General features: G+C 34.2%; 1 protein-coding gene across 15 annotated transcripts in view; it reads right to left on the bottom strand.

The window, feature by feature from the left end:
• Positions 1-15,727, bottom strand: part of N4BP2 (NEDD4 binding protein 2) — a 91,747-nt gene that overhangs the window by 30,890 nt on the left and 45,130 nt on the right. For 13 of the 15 annotated variants that reach the window (XM_036228022.1, XM_016119980.2, XM_016119987.2 and 10 more), the window contains 6 exons: positions 10,652-10,807; positions 6,475-8,834; positions 4,690-4,775; positions 4,157-4,202; positions 2,874-3,055; positions 36-154 (listed from right to left, as the gene is read on the bottom strand). In XM_036228022.1, the coding sequence (XP_036083915.1) occupies positions 36-154; positions 2,874-3,055; positions 4,157-4,202; positions 4,690-4,775; positions 6,475-8,834; positions 10,652-10,807 (2,949 nt within the window). Of the gene's footprint in view, positions 1-35; positions 155-680; positions 815-2,873; positions 3,056-4,156; positions 4,203-4,689; positions 4,776-6,474; positions 8,835-10,651; positions 10,808-15,727 lie in introns of those variants that run through there. The other 2 variants (XM_036228026.1, XM_016119989.2) reach the window with 2 other exon arrangements.

Raw genomic sequence — 15,727 nt, forward strand, 5'->3', positions numbered from 1 at the left:
CAGTAGAAACTACATGTAATACTTCTAATACTCACTTGTGGTCCTTGAAAATGTCCACCAGAAAATTTTGGTTAATGGCCGGAAATATCTTAAAGAGCTGCCTCTCCTTTAGTCTAGTAGCACAATCTTTTTCAAACATAAGTGGCTCCCTTTTCTAAAACGAAAAAAAAAAGATAAAAACTATCCTTAAAATGAATTTATAATGCTAATTACACTGACCCAAAGCATGGTTATTTGTTGCAAAAAGACTAACAATTTAAAAGCAATCACAGACTTTCTTCACAGATTAAAGGCTGAAATTAGTAATATAAGTATTTTTTCACTATTTATTTATATCCCATTTTTAAAAAGTATTTGAAACTGCTCATAAATATATGTTCATACACACACACAATCGCACATATACATATATATGTATGTGTATATAAATATATATACATATATACTCACATATATACATATAAACAGGATATAAATAAGTGAAGTCAGAGAGTAGAGAAAAATAAAGTTAAGATACAGACAGTACAAAGCTAGCAAGAAAAATTAGTATATAAATGCATGCCACAAAACCCTGTACAATTGCTTAAGGTGGGCCACAAATTCAGTTCTGAGATTCTTAGTGGCCAAAGCAAAGGGGGGGAAACAAAGATTCTCAGTGTCCATAAAATAAAAACAAACCAGTTGCTCAGGAGAAGTACAGCTTTTTCTGGTACTGAGACCTGAGAGAAATTTCTCCCATGGGTCCTCATAAAAGGGACACTGTGTGATGCTGTGAACAACGTCCTCAAAAACATATCTCCTCAATGGGCAGAAACTACAATGTACAAATAAGTTGCAAATTCAGGTTGACAGAAATCTTAAAATTCACGGTTTTTAAAATTTTCACAAATATACTTACTTCAAAATAAATATATGAGAATTGTAACTACTTGTTATTTTTTCATAAGTCATATTTAGAGCTGTTCAAATTGTCAAACCAAAAGAACTTTTATAAAATGTGGTATTTTAATCCTAACCTAGAAATACAGTAAACATTCTTAAAGTGATCTCTAACTCTAAGACAAATTTGCTGATACTGTGATGTAACTAAATAATATTTTTGTTGGATACTGATCCTAATGTCTGAAAAATAACTTCCTATCAAATTTTGAAGGTGACTAGAAATTCCTAAATAAAAAAATTTCATAAATCTATAACAATCCTAGAATAGTTATTAGTTTTGAATCCTAACCATATTTAGGCCATTTATAATACCAAGTTATAACAATAAAAGAAGAACCACAACAGGTGAACATTTGACCAGTAAAAGGGACTGGTAATGCTCAACACATCACACATCGCAAAAGGAATAGAAACAGCCACCTCAAGAATTAAAAATATTCCATGTTTTATTTAAAATATGCATTATAATCTGATTTTACCAAAAAAAAATTCAGCGATCAGATTTGCTAGCAAACTACCAGGTAACAGAGTTTCTAAACTTCAAATTCAAAAAACTCAAAACTCATGATCCTAATAATCTTAAAATTAATTATTCTATTCATACATTATGCCTAAAGTTTATTTTATAGTCTTTTGCTTTAAAAAAATACAAAATGTATTTCTCTACTGGGACCGAAAGAATACAGCCTCTATTAACCAACCTATAGAAAGCAAAGCAAAATCACTGACAGAAAAAAAGTACATTAAGCTGGGAAGTGAAAGATGCTCACTTGTTTCCTATTATACTGAGAGATTAAAAGGCAGATTAGAACTATGAAGATAAGTTTCAACAGTGGAAAATGGCATTTCAACAAAAAATACATCACATTATTTGGGTATAAGTTCTAGGCTGTCTTTAGTTTTTAAGAAAATCCATTTCTCCAATTTGTTTTATATATACAAATTAAAGAGGATATTTGAAACAACATTAAATTAGATCCTACTGAAGAGATTGTTTCTTGGATTATATAAGCAAAGATGGAAATGGTGGCATATTTCCAATTTAACCAGAAAACTGCAAAAAATACAATGAAGGTGAAGGAATCTCATCACTGTTACCTTGCCCCAAAGATCTTATGTATTTCAACCAAATACAAAGGTGTTCCTTTGAGCAGCCAAATGAGTAAGGAAAAAAAGTAAAAATGTTTTACTAAAAGTTATTCTTTTCCTTGAAAATTAGACTAAATAACCTTTAAGGTCCTCGCTCTTCTGATTTTTAAACTCTCTAATACTAATTTTTAGAATTCCAAAAAAGGCTAAAAAGAAATGCAAAAGAAACCATATTCACTTATGGCTTTATGTACTTAGATATGTTGAATAAGGAACAAAAATAAATACAGTTCAAAATAAAGTAAAGTTTCTGTTTGAACTTATTTAATTGAAAGGGTAGATAAGAGTATTTTATTTTTAAATTCAAATTCTTAAATTTCTAAAATTTTCTCTAAAAAATGTTTCAAAGATGGACACTTCTTGAAGTCAGACCTGCTACCATTGTGGCACAAGGTCACAAAGACAGACACTTCTTAAATAGCAAGAAAGACATTTCTTATTACTAATTTATGAATGCAATTAATTATCTTTAAATGAAAGAGTTATTCCAGGTTTCTATAATTTAAAAATTACATAAATGTTAAAAGTTAAGAAATATGCAGCTCAATCACCTGAAAAATTAAATCTAAAACAACAGATTAATATAGATTGGTTTATAGTTGTACGATATCAACTTATTTCCCAGGAGCAAAAACCTCCAGCTTTAAACTATATTTAAAACATTTTTCAACTTTAACAATACTTCAATAAGGTTACATACAGACTCCAGAGTAGGAAATATAGAATCAAATAAAAATCACAAAGGAAACATACATAATCAACCTAGAGCCAATAATTCATACCATATTGTGTTTTTCCTGTAAGGCAATTTCTTCTGACATTATTTCTCTGAGTGATACTTTTTTAGTTTGAATATTCCATTGATCCATTTCAGATGTTGCTAAAGTCTTCAGTAATTTTTTGCCTGTTCTCTGAGATTTTTGTTCAGTATTATTAAGATCAATATGCTCAACCAGGGAAGGGTCTACAAAAGAGGGATAGTGTCAGACTCTCAAGAAAAAATGTACAAATTAAACATTATACACTGTTACATCTACCTCAGAGAGACCTAGGAAACCCGGATTTTTACTTTTAGCTTATAATGAAACTCTGAAATTTCAAAATACATCTTTACATAATTGCAAGCAAGAAATGATGTGTAATGTAGGAATATTTCAAATGAGCAATGATCCAGGTATCATTGTAAATCAACTCAATTCTTCCTACTCTTTTTCTTATCACATCAACACAGAAAATAGTAAGCAAATGATATTCAACATAAGGAACTAAACATTCTAAGAAATTCACAGTAACAGGATTTAATGTGCAACATTTCTGCTGAGATATCAATACATTCTCATATATTCCTTTGCTTTCCTGGAGTCAAAAAACAGCAGATACTGTCATTTACACACCTCTGATACCCCTTGGGCACTTCTAGCTCTCAAAAATCTTTAGCTATTGAGGCTAAACACAAGCACAGGTCTGAAATAAAGCACATCCTAAGAATCCTCAACCTGCAAGTCCCAGTGTGGAGTGAACATCTTATGTGTTCTACTTCACTTATGATAGCTAAATATTATAGTTTTTTTCTTCTTTATGAAAGTAAGAATTATGAAAGAACTTTTACTTGTAAGGGGAAATTCTTGGGTATCATATTTTGTGGAAGAGTTAGATAGGACAAGGGTCTCAAGGTCTGGGCAGTTCTTACTAAATGCTACTCTTGATAAATGTTAAAATGTAGCAGGTTTTTTTGCAGATGCAACTGTAAACAATAATGAGCTTGACAGGAACCCAATGTGACAAGTTTAGCCAATTGCAAAGAAGAAATCAACATGTCATTGATCAAACAATGTATGTAAACAATGACTAAGCCTCTCTTAAGAGCTTCGGATGTTAATTCCCTGACTCCTTTACTTGCTGCTACCTAACACAGACAACCACATCTGGTTCTTGAATAGAACATTAAGCCTTAAGCCCCTTGACATTGGTAACAGAAGTGTATTTAAAATAAATAAAAGTTCATACACACACCACCAAGTTTCAATATCAAGACAAGATCATTTGAAGTAAAAATGTGCTTTACCTTGCGTAAACTTGCCACAGGATACCTCTGCTTGTCTTTGACGCTCCTAAACGAAAACACAGAACAGGATTAACAAAGGAGGGTGCATTAGAAAACAAGATCATATTATTTTTCTCTAGAAATCATCTCTCCTTGTAAAACTATCAATCATTTTTCTTAAAATCTTAAGTAAAACAATAAATTAGGTTAAATTATAAATTACAACTACATCTATATATTTTTTCCACTTATAGAGCTCTTATGCTATATTTTTAACAAATTTAATCAGTACTGCAAGTCTTAAACATAGGGTGTAAAAATTATTTATGATTTTTTTCTTTAAAAAAAACATTGAGCTCCACCTCTGATTATATAATTTAGTTAGTTTAGACATAATCTACAATACTGGAAAAAAAAAAACAACAGTAATCTGTTAAGTGGTAAAAGTTCACTCTCAAAGTCAAAATTCAATAGAACTCTTTCATGTAACAGATTTTATTAAAGGTAACAAAATGGGCACAAAAGGAGCTCTTAATAAAAAGAAGCCTACCAACCATTACAGATTCTTTCCATTTCTCATGAATCACTTTAGCCAGGTTCAGATCTATATGAACCACACAATCCTCAACTGTCAGAGACCCTTGTAAGGAGGGGGGGGGGGGAAGAAAATATAATCATTACTCATTATACATGAAAAAAAAAATTATCAACCAATTTATACATCATAATTCCAATTTGTATTATTAATGTAAGGAGGCAAGAGAACTAAAGTGTTAAATCAAGCTATATTCTGAGACAGCAATATGCTGATCAGCCCACCAGATCACCCAGATCACGAGGAAATCTGCAAAACAAAGAGTTCTGCTGAAATTACTAACAAATTGTTTACCTACACCATGAAGGGAAAACAGGAAAACAGTCTTTAAGTTATGCTCTACGCAAAATAAAATCATTCATTCTTTATGGCTAAAACCATGGGGAACCTATGGATCAAAGGCTTGGAATTGCCAGTAGGCCTTAAACGCTACATACTCTTACCTTTTTTTTTGCTACATACTCTTTATCCTTTTCCACTGTATGTTCATACCATCAAAGGAAAATGGGTAAACAAAGTCTTTAAACTTGTAATTCATAGAAACTAAGAATGATATATGTAGGGTTAACTCAGAACATAGCCCCTCCGTATACTAAGAGTGATAGCTGCCTGGCCAACAGCCAAAAAAGGCAGTGCACAAAAAGCTCTCAGCAGTGCCTACTCCCAAGGATGTTTTCTGCTGCTCCCATGGACACTATCTGCTCCTGTAACCAAGCAGCACATCTTGCTGCCATCTGTCTGAAAGGGCCGCTACTCCCCCAGTGAGATAACCCATCCCCTCTGTTTGTGTGCATAATAAAACTCTGCCTGCTCTTAGTCGAAGCTGCTTTTTTCCTGCAAGCTCCGACTGACTGCTGCTAAAGCTTCCCTCCCTTGTGAGTAACAATTAAACTGCATTTCTCATCCCTCTGGTCCTCCTGGTGGTTCTTCCAGAATATCCAACCCAGGTGCAAGTTCCAGGCCTAGGGCTCCTGCATTACAATATAGAAACTGAATTTCCTAAACACTTAGGTTCCCTCTCACTGTCTCCATCTCTCTATTGGCTGTCCCTCTGAGTCTCTTAGGCTCTTACTCTTTGTCTCTGAGAGGAGACCACACTCTATCTATGAAACATTTCCCTTCTCTAATACATTTTACTTTTGACTCTAACTCTGGCATGCATTTAAATTCTTTCTTATGCTCAGCCAAGAACTGTCTCTTGGTACAGGACATGAGCTGCCCCAAACTTGGGGGAATTTGTGTGGTCCTGTGCTATTAATTACTGACCTGTTTCTAGTTCTAAATCTCTTGTAATATTTTTGTTTATGTAATATGTCATTGTTTTCACACTTCTTGGTTGATGCAGTTATACAATACTTCATATATTTAACCTATTCATGTCAGTTAGTCTAAACATATTTATGCCTTTCCATTAGTCGAGACTTTTCAAGAAGTGTATTCTAAAAAATTAATCTCGTCTTAAATGCATCTGGAATAGCACCAGAGGGTTCAAAAAGGTTCATCTATGTAAACAGGTATGAGATAAATACCAGAGAAAACTTTCAATATATGCATGGGATAAATAAACTCCACATAAAAACTAATTCTTCATATTACATTTTTTAAAATCCTCTACAAACATTTTGTCAAAAATAAGGTAGGAGACACAAATTTATTTTATATTTCAGTTAACATATGAAATAACTTTTAAATTAAAATACTCTACTCACATAAAAACACATAGGTAAATTTACTTTTTCCTTACCTGAATCAATACCAACAGGACCAAATAATTCATTGAGCTGAAGAGCCAGTTCAGGAGGTAATGCCAATTCCAGACAGTCTATGGTCAGAGATTTAGCCATCACTGGCGTGGGATTCATCATCTCAGTTTTGCCTTCTTCACTAACTCCAGCTGACACAGTACTACCTGCCATTAGAACTTTTTCCATTTCCTTTTCATCTTCATTCATAAACTCTTCAGTTTTTGGAAATTTCACATAATCTTTTGGAAGATTTTCATTTTTCTTTATTTCAAAAGAGTCAGTAGAATAAATTTCATTTAATTCAAGATTTGATGTGCTCAATACAGGATTTAAAATATCAGACAAATTCAAAGAATGCATACTATCTCCAATTTCTATGACTTCAAGATTCTTCTCCATTTCACTCAAATTTTGAACTTTTAGTGTACCTGAAAAAGACTGATTGTTATCTAAACCTGAAAGTTCTGCCCGACTATTAGGAATCACTTCATTAGTATTCTTTAGGTCTACAGTGGCACCAGGAAATACACATGTTATTACTCCAGGTTTTTCAGTGGTTATAGCTCTTATTTCTGCCTGCTCTGAATTTCCCTTTTCTGAGTAACAGGAAGACTGTACATTAGTGTCAGTGATGCCAATTGCATGTCTAAATTCCGGCACAGAAGAATTAGAATCCTTTAAGATTCCTCTTTGGTTAATAATTTCCTTTAAATTCAGTCCCAGAGAAAATGGCCCAATTTGTGCTTCGTCATATGATTTTTGGATATTCTCAAATTCAGTATCATCACATAATTTAGTTTCAGAATCCAACAAAAGGCTTGTGGTCCAAATAATATCTTTGTTACACCTCTCATATAAGTCTTTTAGAGCTTCTAATGAAAAGGATCCAAATAGTTTACAAAGAATGTTAAGATTTTCAGATTCATCAGTACTGGTAAGCTCACTTTCTTCAACAAATGTGCTTTTATCATACATTACCCTATATGGAATTATTTCTTGAACATCTAATTTTGTGCTGATATTGAAAGCTTTGGGGTTAAATCCATCTAATCTTCCTGTTAATACTCTCACTGAATCAGAAACACTAATTTTATTCTTTTCTATTTTCCATAAGAGAGCAAAGTCCTGTGGTTCGGTCTGAGTACACATGCCTACTTCTATTTCGGGGACTTCTTTAGGCTTTCCTTCTGGAAATTCGGTTAAAGTTTGTGGCCTTACTACTCCAGGAATAGTTGGAGCATTACTGGTAACAGTAAGAGACAGTGTGTGCTGACCATGAATCTTTTCACTTGGACAAGTCTTATTCTCACACATCATTTCACTGGATAGCATTTCAGAATTTCCTAGAACATAGCTACCCAATGTTTTTAGTTCCTCAAGGCTTGTGCCCCAACAGGCCTCATGTGTTGTGTATATTTCATGCATATTGTCATTAGTTCCAAATTCTAAGTTGGGTTCATTTAAACCAGACTTTGGCATTCTTGATCTGTGCTCTCTCTGGGCTAAAGAATCAGACAAAGGCCACTCATCCACAATGTCCAATGAGTTTTTTTCAGTATTTTTAGAAGTATCATAGTTATAGCTACCAAAAGATTCTGAAGCATCATCACACTGTGACTTCTTGTCATCCTCTACACTTTCATGTGGAGATACTCCTTGCTGGATATGATGCACATTTATAGACAGACTACTATCTAATACTTTGCATGACGGAGAGATATTACACTTTTTGTAACTTTCTACAGATGAAGCTCTTTCAGTTTTTCGGTTCCTTTTTGTCCTCTGACCAAAAGTCTTATCAACTGGCCAATCACCAACAAAATTTGATAGCTCATTTCGTGGGAACTTTTCCAAAGTTGATTTGCTTTTTTGTTTTCCAGAGGCGTTTTTCTTTACTACTGCTTTTTCTTCCAATATTTCACTAGGTGAAGAGTTTTCATTTTGAAGTGATACAGCATTTGAAAGATCAAAGACTTCCTGATTATTTTCACTGTAGCTAATATTAGGTTGCATTCTCTCTATGAAACTATCTGCATCAGTTTTATTATACTCTTTTTCAGAGACCATTTCTACTTGCTCTTTTTTTCTTTTGTCTGTTGCTTGTACTTTGCTTTCAGAATCAGAAAAATACATGTCTGGAACTTCCTGAATGAAAGCACTCTGAATATGAGGATTCATACCACTTCTTTCTTTTCTTTCTTTGTTTAAATATGCATTAGAGAGACATGTATCATTCTCCAGTAACATAGTTTCTTTGGTCACTTCAAGTTTCTTCTCTTCACTTAACTCTATGTGCTTCAAAGATGAGGATAAAACATTTTCTTCTTTTTCAGAGGTAGTATCTTCATTTTCTCTTGGGCTGTAAAATTTTTTTTTTAAGTATTATAAGGAAGTCTCTTAATGTTACCATTAACATTATGATTTAAATTAAAGAAATATTCAACTGAAAGACAGGTCACTTAACATTTATTTATTCTAAAAATTCTAGAAAAAAACTACATTAAAATTATAAAAGCTAATCTTAATCTTTCCCTAAAACACAATGAACACATCCCTTTGTTGTAACCCCACCAGCATACAGAACTAAAACTTTCTTTGAATTGAAGAATAAACATGAGATTTTCAGTTAAGGTGTTTATTATGCTTTAATATTAAAGTCAAGTTTCTACATTTGTTCCCAAAAGAGGACACCACCTCCCTGGCTTCTTTCTCACCTACTTAAGCTTAACACATATGAAACTAGGTCCATTCTATACCATCTATCTGTCATTTGCTACAGAGGAAATTGCTTAAGCAAGTTTCATATATAAAGTCATGAAGAGTCAACCTATATAATTTGCACAATTAAGAGAAAAGAGAGAGGAGAGCTCTCATTTGAGATGTCACTTATTAAATTTTTTAAAACCATCCTTGATGTTAATTTCAGACTAAGAGCACTTTTGCCTAATCGTTACACTTTCAACTTCAGTGCCTTTTCCTTATTCAATTTGTCAACTCAGCTTCTTTCATTTCTTTATTTCAGGAGCTCTTAAAGTCCCACCTTTCCCATGAAATCTCCCTACATGAAATCACACATAGCACTGAGTTTTCTATATGCTAGATGTTATTCTAAATCCTTTGCAAAGTGTTAATTCGTAATTCTATGTGATCCTTATGAGCAAAGTGTTATTATCGCTATTTTAGAAATGAAGAGCTGAAGTATATAGATTTTATAAAGTATGAATTACAAAACTTTGGAATTTGAAGCCAGAAAATAGAGCTCAAGAGCCCATGCTCTTTACTATTTTGCACCACTGCTCCTCCAGTAAAAGGGCATTTACGAATTTTCTCTTCCCAGCTCTTTTTTAATAGCCTCTCCATCCCTTACTGTCATAAAACACTGGCTATTCAGACATCTGTATATATTTAAGGTTCTTCTTTTCTCATTTATTCAATTGTTTATTTGTCTGAAATGTTTAACAGAAATCAGTACTATCCTGGATTACAAACTTTAAAAAGGCTATGTCTTATATTACTTAGTAAAACTATACCATTAATAATTTTTATAATACTTGAAAAATTTTTACTAATACCTTATGAAATTAAGTGATGTGACTATATATAAAATAATAACAAAGAGGAGCTGAGGTAACAGATGAATACTAGAATAGCAGGACGTTACATAATGAAGATAGGCATATTTGGAGTATAAACACGGACCCACAAAATTGAGGACAAGGAAAAAAACTCCCATGTCATCACTCATATAAACTTTTACTTCTCTTGCTCATCATATACATCCTGTTTCAGGTAAGACTATACATAAACCTTACAAGTAACAAACATCTGCCTTATTTTTATTTATTTTTTTCCCTCTTTAATTCCTCCCCCCCTTACACCCGTGACCAATGGATGTTGCTTTTTCCCCTTAAGAACTGGATCTGTGAAGACAAGGCATCCCCTCCCACACCTGGGCATGTACCCGGGGCCTGGCACACCTGGGGTATGGTCCGTGGCTCCACCTGGGGCGCAAACCCAGGATCTTCTGCGTACAAAACAGACATGCTAACCACACTATGGAGCCAGCCCATTTATCTTATTTTTAAAAAGTTATTTGGCAGTGACTTCACAAGCTCCAAAATTATCATATTTTTAAAAATTAAGTTTCAATTTTTATAAATAGGGACTTTAACATACCTGGAACTTCTTTCCTCACAAGAATATGCACACAATTCAAAATGTTCAATTTTCTCTGGAACTGAAGAACTCATGATTATTGGCACTGAAACAAAACGTTGATAGTGTTCCAACATTCTTGTTATTTTTTCTTTGCTTACCCCATGAATATTACGCCTAAAAATTCCAGGAAAGAAAGGGATAGAAGGAATACTGGTAATTAAGTTTTTAAAAAAATGATGACATGTCAAAAAATACAATGACATATTCCTAACAAAAATAACAAAGTTGGCTTATTATAATATATTCTATTTGAATCTAATTTTTATTTTATTTAGGATGTCTTAAATTATCATTTTCTTAATCATTCCATATAATCTTTTCCAAGCATCCTTTAACAACTTGGAAAAAAAATGAGCAGATTCTAAAAATTTTAAAGGAAGTTATTCTCAAGCTGTGCAAAAAAACTCGTAAGACTTACTATTGTTAAAGAAACGCAATATAGTGCACATAGAATTTTTAAAAAAAAAGAAAAAAAAAAGAACATGACCATCATTTCAAGACTTTAATTAGTTATTAAATAGTGAGTTAAAAATTCTACGGGAAAGCTTTCACCTATTCCAGTCTGGCAGACTAGATATCCCAAAGGGCCCTCCTGTTGCAATAAAACTGAATCCTAAGTGAATTAAAGTAAACATATATTTTAAGTTCAAGCAAAGAAAAAAAACTAGTACTTGAAGTCTCTAGATACCCAAATAAAGATTGTTATATTTGTATTTTCACTCATGATAACTTATTTCTGTGTTTTTATTCATGAGCTTATATTTAGGGGAACCTAATATGAGGCTCTTTAGGCCTTAAACTGTGGGTGCTTTCATTCACACAGTATCTGGATTTGCATCTTCCAGGCGGCCAACTGGTCCCTCAAGGGTCCTGTCTTAATGAAAACATACCAGCTGCAATTCTCCTATCTCAGGTTGGACCAAGGCTTAGTGTCTGGGTCTCAGGGCTAATATTAGCATTTGCCACCTGGGAAAATCTGGCTTTCATATTTACCTACCTCGATCTTGTCTGGTTTCAGATCACAGAGAAGCAAAGAGATAGAAAATATGAAAGACAGGTTAAGAGAAACAGACATAGGGGACAGAACAAAAAGGTCTAGTATATGTCTAATCCAAATCCCAGAAAGAGAAAACAGAGTACATGGGGCAAAAGCAATTTAAAGAAAAATAGTTGAGAATTTTCCAGAACTGATGAAAGAAATCACCCCCAATATCAGAAGCCCAACAAATCCCAAACAAGATAAATAAGAAATCCACAACTAGAAACACAGTACTGAGATTGCCATTCACCAAAGATAAAGAGATGATGTTAAAAGCAAACAGAAATTTTTTTAAAACGACTAGTCAATTATGATGAAATCAACTATTAGAATTATAGTTCACTTAAAAACAATAACAGAAGTCAGACAAGAATAATGGAAACTGTCAATCTAAAAAATATATACCCAGCAAGAGTATCTTAAAAGAATGAGGGCAGTAAAAGGATTTTCCATTAAAAGAAAAAAATTTGACATGAAGCAGGACTACACTGTAAAGAAAATCCTAAAAGGTAAATATAAGACAGAAGGAAATTCCGAGATGAAAGGTCTATGATTAAAAAAACTTAGCATAAAGCAATAACTACATGAGTGAAAAACACTATCTCTACATTCTGGACAGTCATAGCATGTTTGTTAGAAAGGAGGTAAGTGTCAGAGTTAAAATGTTTAAAAGTCCTTTTATTTGTGAGGAGGAAGGTTAAGAAAATGGACTGAATTTAAAGTTTACAAGGTAATATTTTAACGTAACAGTTAAATGAATAAAAAAATGTATATAATTTTCAAATTAGCACAGAAGGAAAAGTAAATAAGAAAAACTGTATTCAATCAAAAAAAACTCCAAAATAAGGCATGATAGGAGAAAAAATTCAATTATTTTCTAGGATGGGGATACAAATTACAGAAAAGGTACTATAAATAGAAAGCACACAGAATTGAACAGTAAGAAACAAGACCAATTATATGAATAATCATATGAATTATATGAATTGTACAAGAACTAAGCTTATCAGTTAAAAGCCAAAGATAGAGTGGATTTTTTTAAACCCAATCATACTGGTTACAAAAGATATGCCTAAACATAAAGATAATGAAAGGTTGAAAGTAAAAGCTGGAAAAAGAAACATTTAAATACTAACTAAAAGGAGGCTGGTGTAGTACTAGTAGTATTAGACAAATTAGACTTTATTTATAATAAAAATATTAAAGAGAAAATCACTAAACAAGAATTAAATGCTCAATTAATTAGAGTGATATAAAAATCTTAAACTTCTGTGTACTTTGAAAAATATCCTCAGAATATAAAGTGAAAATAGGCAGAATTATAAGGAGAAACCGACATATTCAACACAATACAGGGAGACTTCAACACACCTCTGCCAGAGATTTCCTAACTTAAACATTAACCAAGCAAACTTAAAAAAATAATAAGGCTACAGGAGATGTGACCAATACAATAGCATGATTTAAAAATATATTAACATGCTATAACCAGTATACATTCTTATTATAATTTTTATTTTGCAATTACAGTTGATATACATTATTATATTAGTTTCAGGTGTATGACATAACGATTAAACATCTATATAACTCACAGTGATCATCCCAATAAGTCTAATATCCATCTGATACTGTAGTTATTTAAAACGACTAGTCAAACAATATTACTATATTCCTTATGCTATACTTTATATCGCCATAACTATTTTGTAATTACCAATTTGTACTTAATTCCTTCCTTTTCATTAATCCCCTCAACTCCTCTCCCATCTGGTAACCTTCAAAATGTTCTGTGTATCTATGATTTTGTTTGTTTTCTTGTTTATTTTATTCTTTAGATTCCACATGTACATGAAATCACATGGCATTTATCTTTCTCTGTCTGACTTAACTCATCACAATACCCTCTAGGTCCATCATGAAATATCTTTTTCCATCGCTTTACTTTCCATCCGTGTGTTTTATTCTAAAGTGAGTCTCCTGTAGGCAGCCTATGTAAGGGTCTTGTTTTCTTATTCATTCAGTCACTCTATCTTTTGATTGGAGTATTTAATCTTTTTGCATTTGAAGTACTCATTAATAGATATATAATTATTGCCATTCTTTATTCATATTTTTGATACATATTTTTTTCTTCTTATAAGTCCCTCCAATATTTCCTGTAATACTGGCTTGGTGGCAATGAACTTCTTTAGCTTTTTTCTAGTCTGAGAAGCTCTTTATCTGTCTGTCCTTCAATTCTAAATGATAGCTGGGTAGAGAAACCTTGGTTGTAGGTCCTTGCTTTTCTTCACTTTGAAGATTTTGTGCCAAGTCCTTCTGTTCTGTAAAGTTTCTACTGAGAAACCTGCTGACAAGTCTAATGGGAGCTCCCCTGTAGGTAAGTAATTGCTCTTCTCTTGCTGCTTTTAAGATTCTTTGTCTTTAACCTTCGGCATTTTAATGCTATGGGTCTTTTGGGGTTCTTGTTTGGGACATTTTGAATTTCCTGGGGTTGTATGTCTATTTCCTTCACCAGGTTAGGGAAGTTTTCCATCATTATTTCTTCAAATAGGTTTTCAATTTCTTGCTTTCTCCTCTTCTTGTACCCCCATGATGTAAATGTTGCTACATTTGATATTGTCCCAGAGACTTCTTAAACTAACTTCATTGTTTTTATTTTTTGCTTGCTGCTATTCTGATTGAGTGTCCTCTGCTATCCATCCCATCCTCTATATCACTGATTCAATCCTCTGCTTCATACATTCGGTTGATTCCCTCTAATTTACTTTTCATTTCAGACACTGTATTCTTCATTTCTGACTGGTTCCCTTTTATATTTTCCATCTCCATTTTTGTTTTCTATCTCTTTAAGTTCTCATCGACTCTTTCCCTAAGTTCACTGAGAATCCTTATAATTACTATTTTAAATTCTACATCTGGTAGACTGCCGTCTCCATTTTGTCCCAGGTGCCCTGTGGGACCCAGTGGCAGAGTATTCCCTTTTCACCTCAGCAAGGTGCTCAAGGTGTGCCCCTTGTGTGAGTTGTGCATGCGCTCCTGTTAATAGCTGATCCTTGATTGCTATGTGCACATCAGTGGGAGGGATTGACCTTTGGACTGATTGGTTGTGAGGCTTGGCTGTTGAAAGGCTGACCCTATGGAGCAGGATTCACTTTAGCAGGGCTCTGGTACCTGCCCAGTATGCCCTTCAGGTGTGTCCTCCTCGGGTGCAGCCTTGGGTGGTGCTCCAACTCTGGGGCTGGTTGAAGCAGGCCACCAAGTGTGCCGACCCAAGGGCCTCCTGGAAGGGCCTAGCTGCAGGCCGAGTTCAACCACAGACTGTGCACCCATGGAGCTACCTGGTAAGTCACCAAGCAATCCACAAATGGTTGCCACCTATGCTGGGCTTATTGGTGCCTTGAGAGGCCAAGCCAGGAACTGAGGCCAACTGCTACTATTATGGGGCTTCGGGCTGCTCAGCAAGAGGTATGGAGGACACCAAGGCCATATGCTGCTTCTCTTGAGTTTTTTGAGCCTTTGAGAGATTTTAGGAAAGTCTGCAGGAAGAGCTAAGATAGCCCATTTGTATAGAATAATCTACTGGAAGAGGTTTGGGTGGGCCTACAAGTTGAGAGAGGTGGAGTCTCAGGGAATCACCTGGGCAGGGCTCCCTTTGAAGGAGGCTGAGATAAGGTGGGAGACTGCATCCACTCTAGGAGTGAGGAGGACTCAACAAAAGAACAATGGATGCTACCAGGATTTCTGTCTGGGAGAAAGCTGCCCCTGCTGCCCTCGCCCTGAAGTATCTCCACATATGTCTCTGATGCTCCCCGTGCAGCTGCCCCAGCGCTGGAACTCAGAGCAAGTGAGTCCATCAGTGAGTTAAATCCAGGCATGGGCCCTTTAAGAGGAACGTCTGCAACTCCCCACAGCCTTCCATCTCACTCAGCCACTGGTTTTCACAGCCAGAGGTTGTGGGGACATCTATTCTCAGCACTGGAATCCTGGGCCGG

This window comes from Rousettus aegyptiacus, unplaced genomic scaffold (assembly GCF_014176215.1).
Source record: "Rousettus aegyptiacus isolate mRouAeg1 unplaced genomic scaffold, mRouAeg1.p scaffold_m13_p_10, whole genome shotgun sequence".
In the NCBI taxonomy this organism is placed as follows: Eukaryota; Metazoa; Chordata; class Mammalia; order Chiroptera; family Pteropodidae; genus Rousettus; species Rousettus aegyptiacus.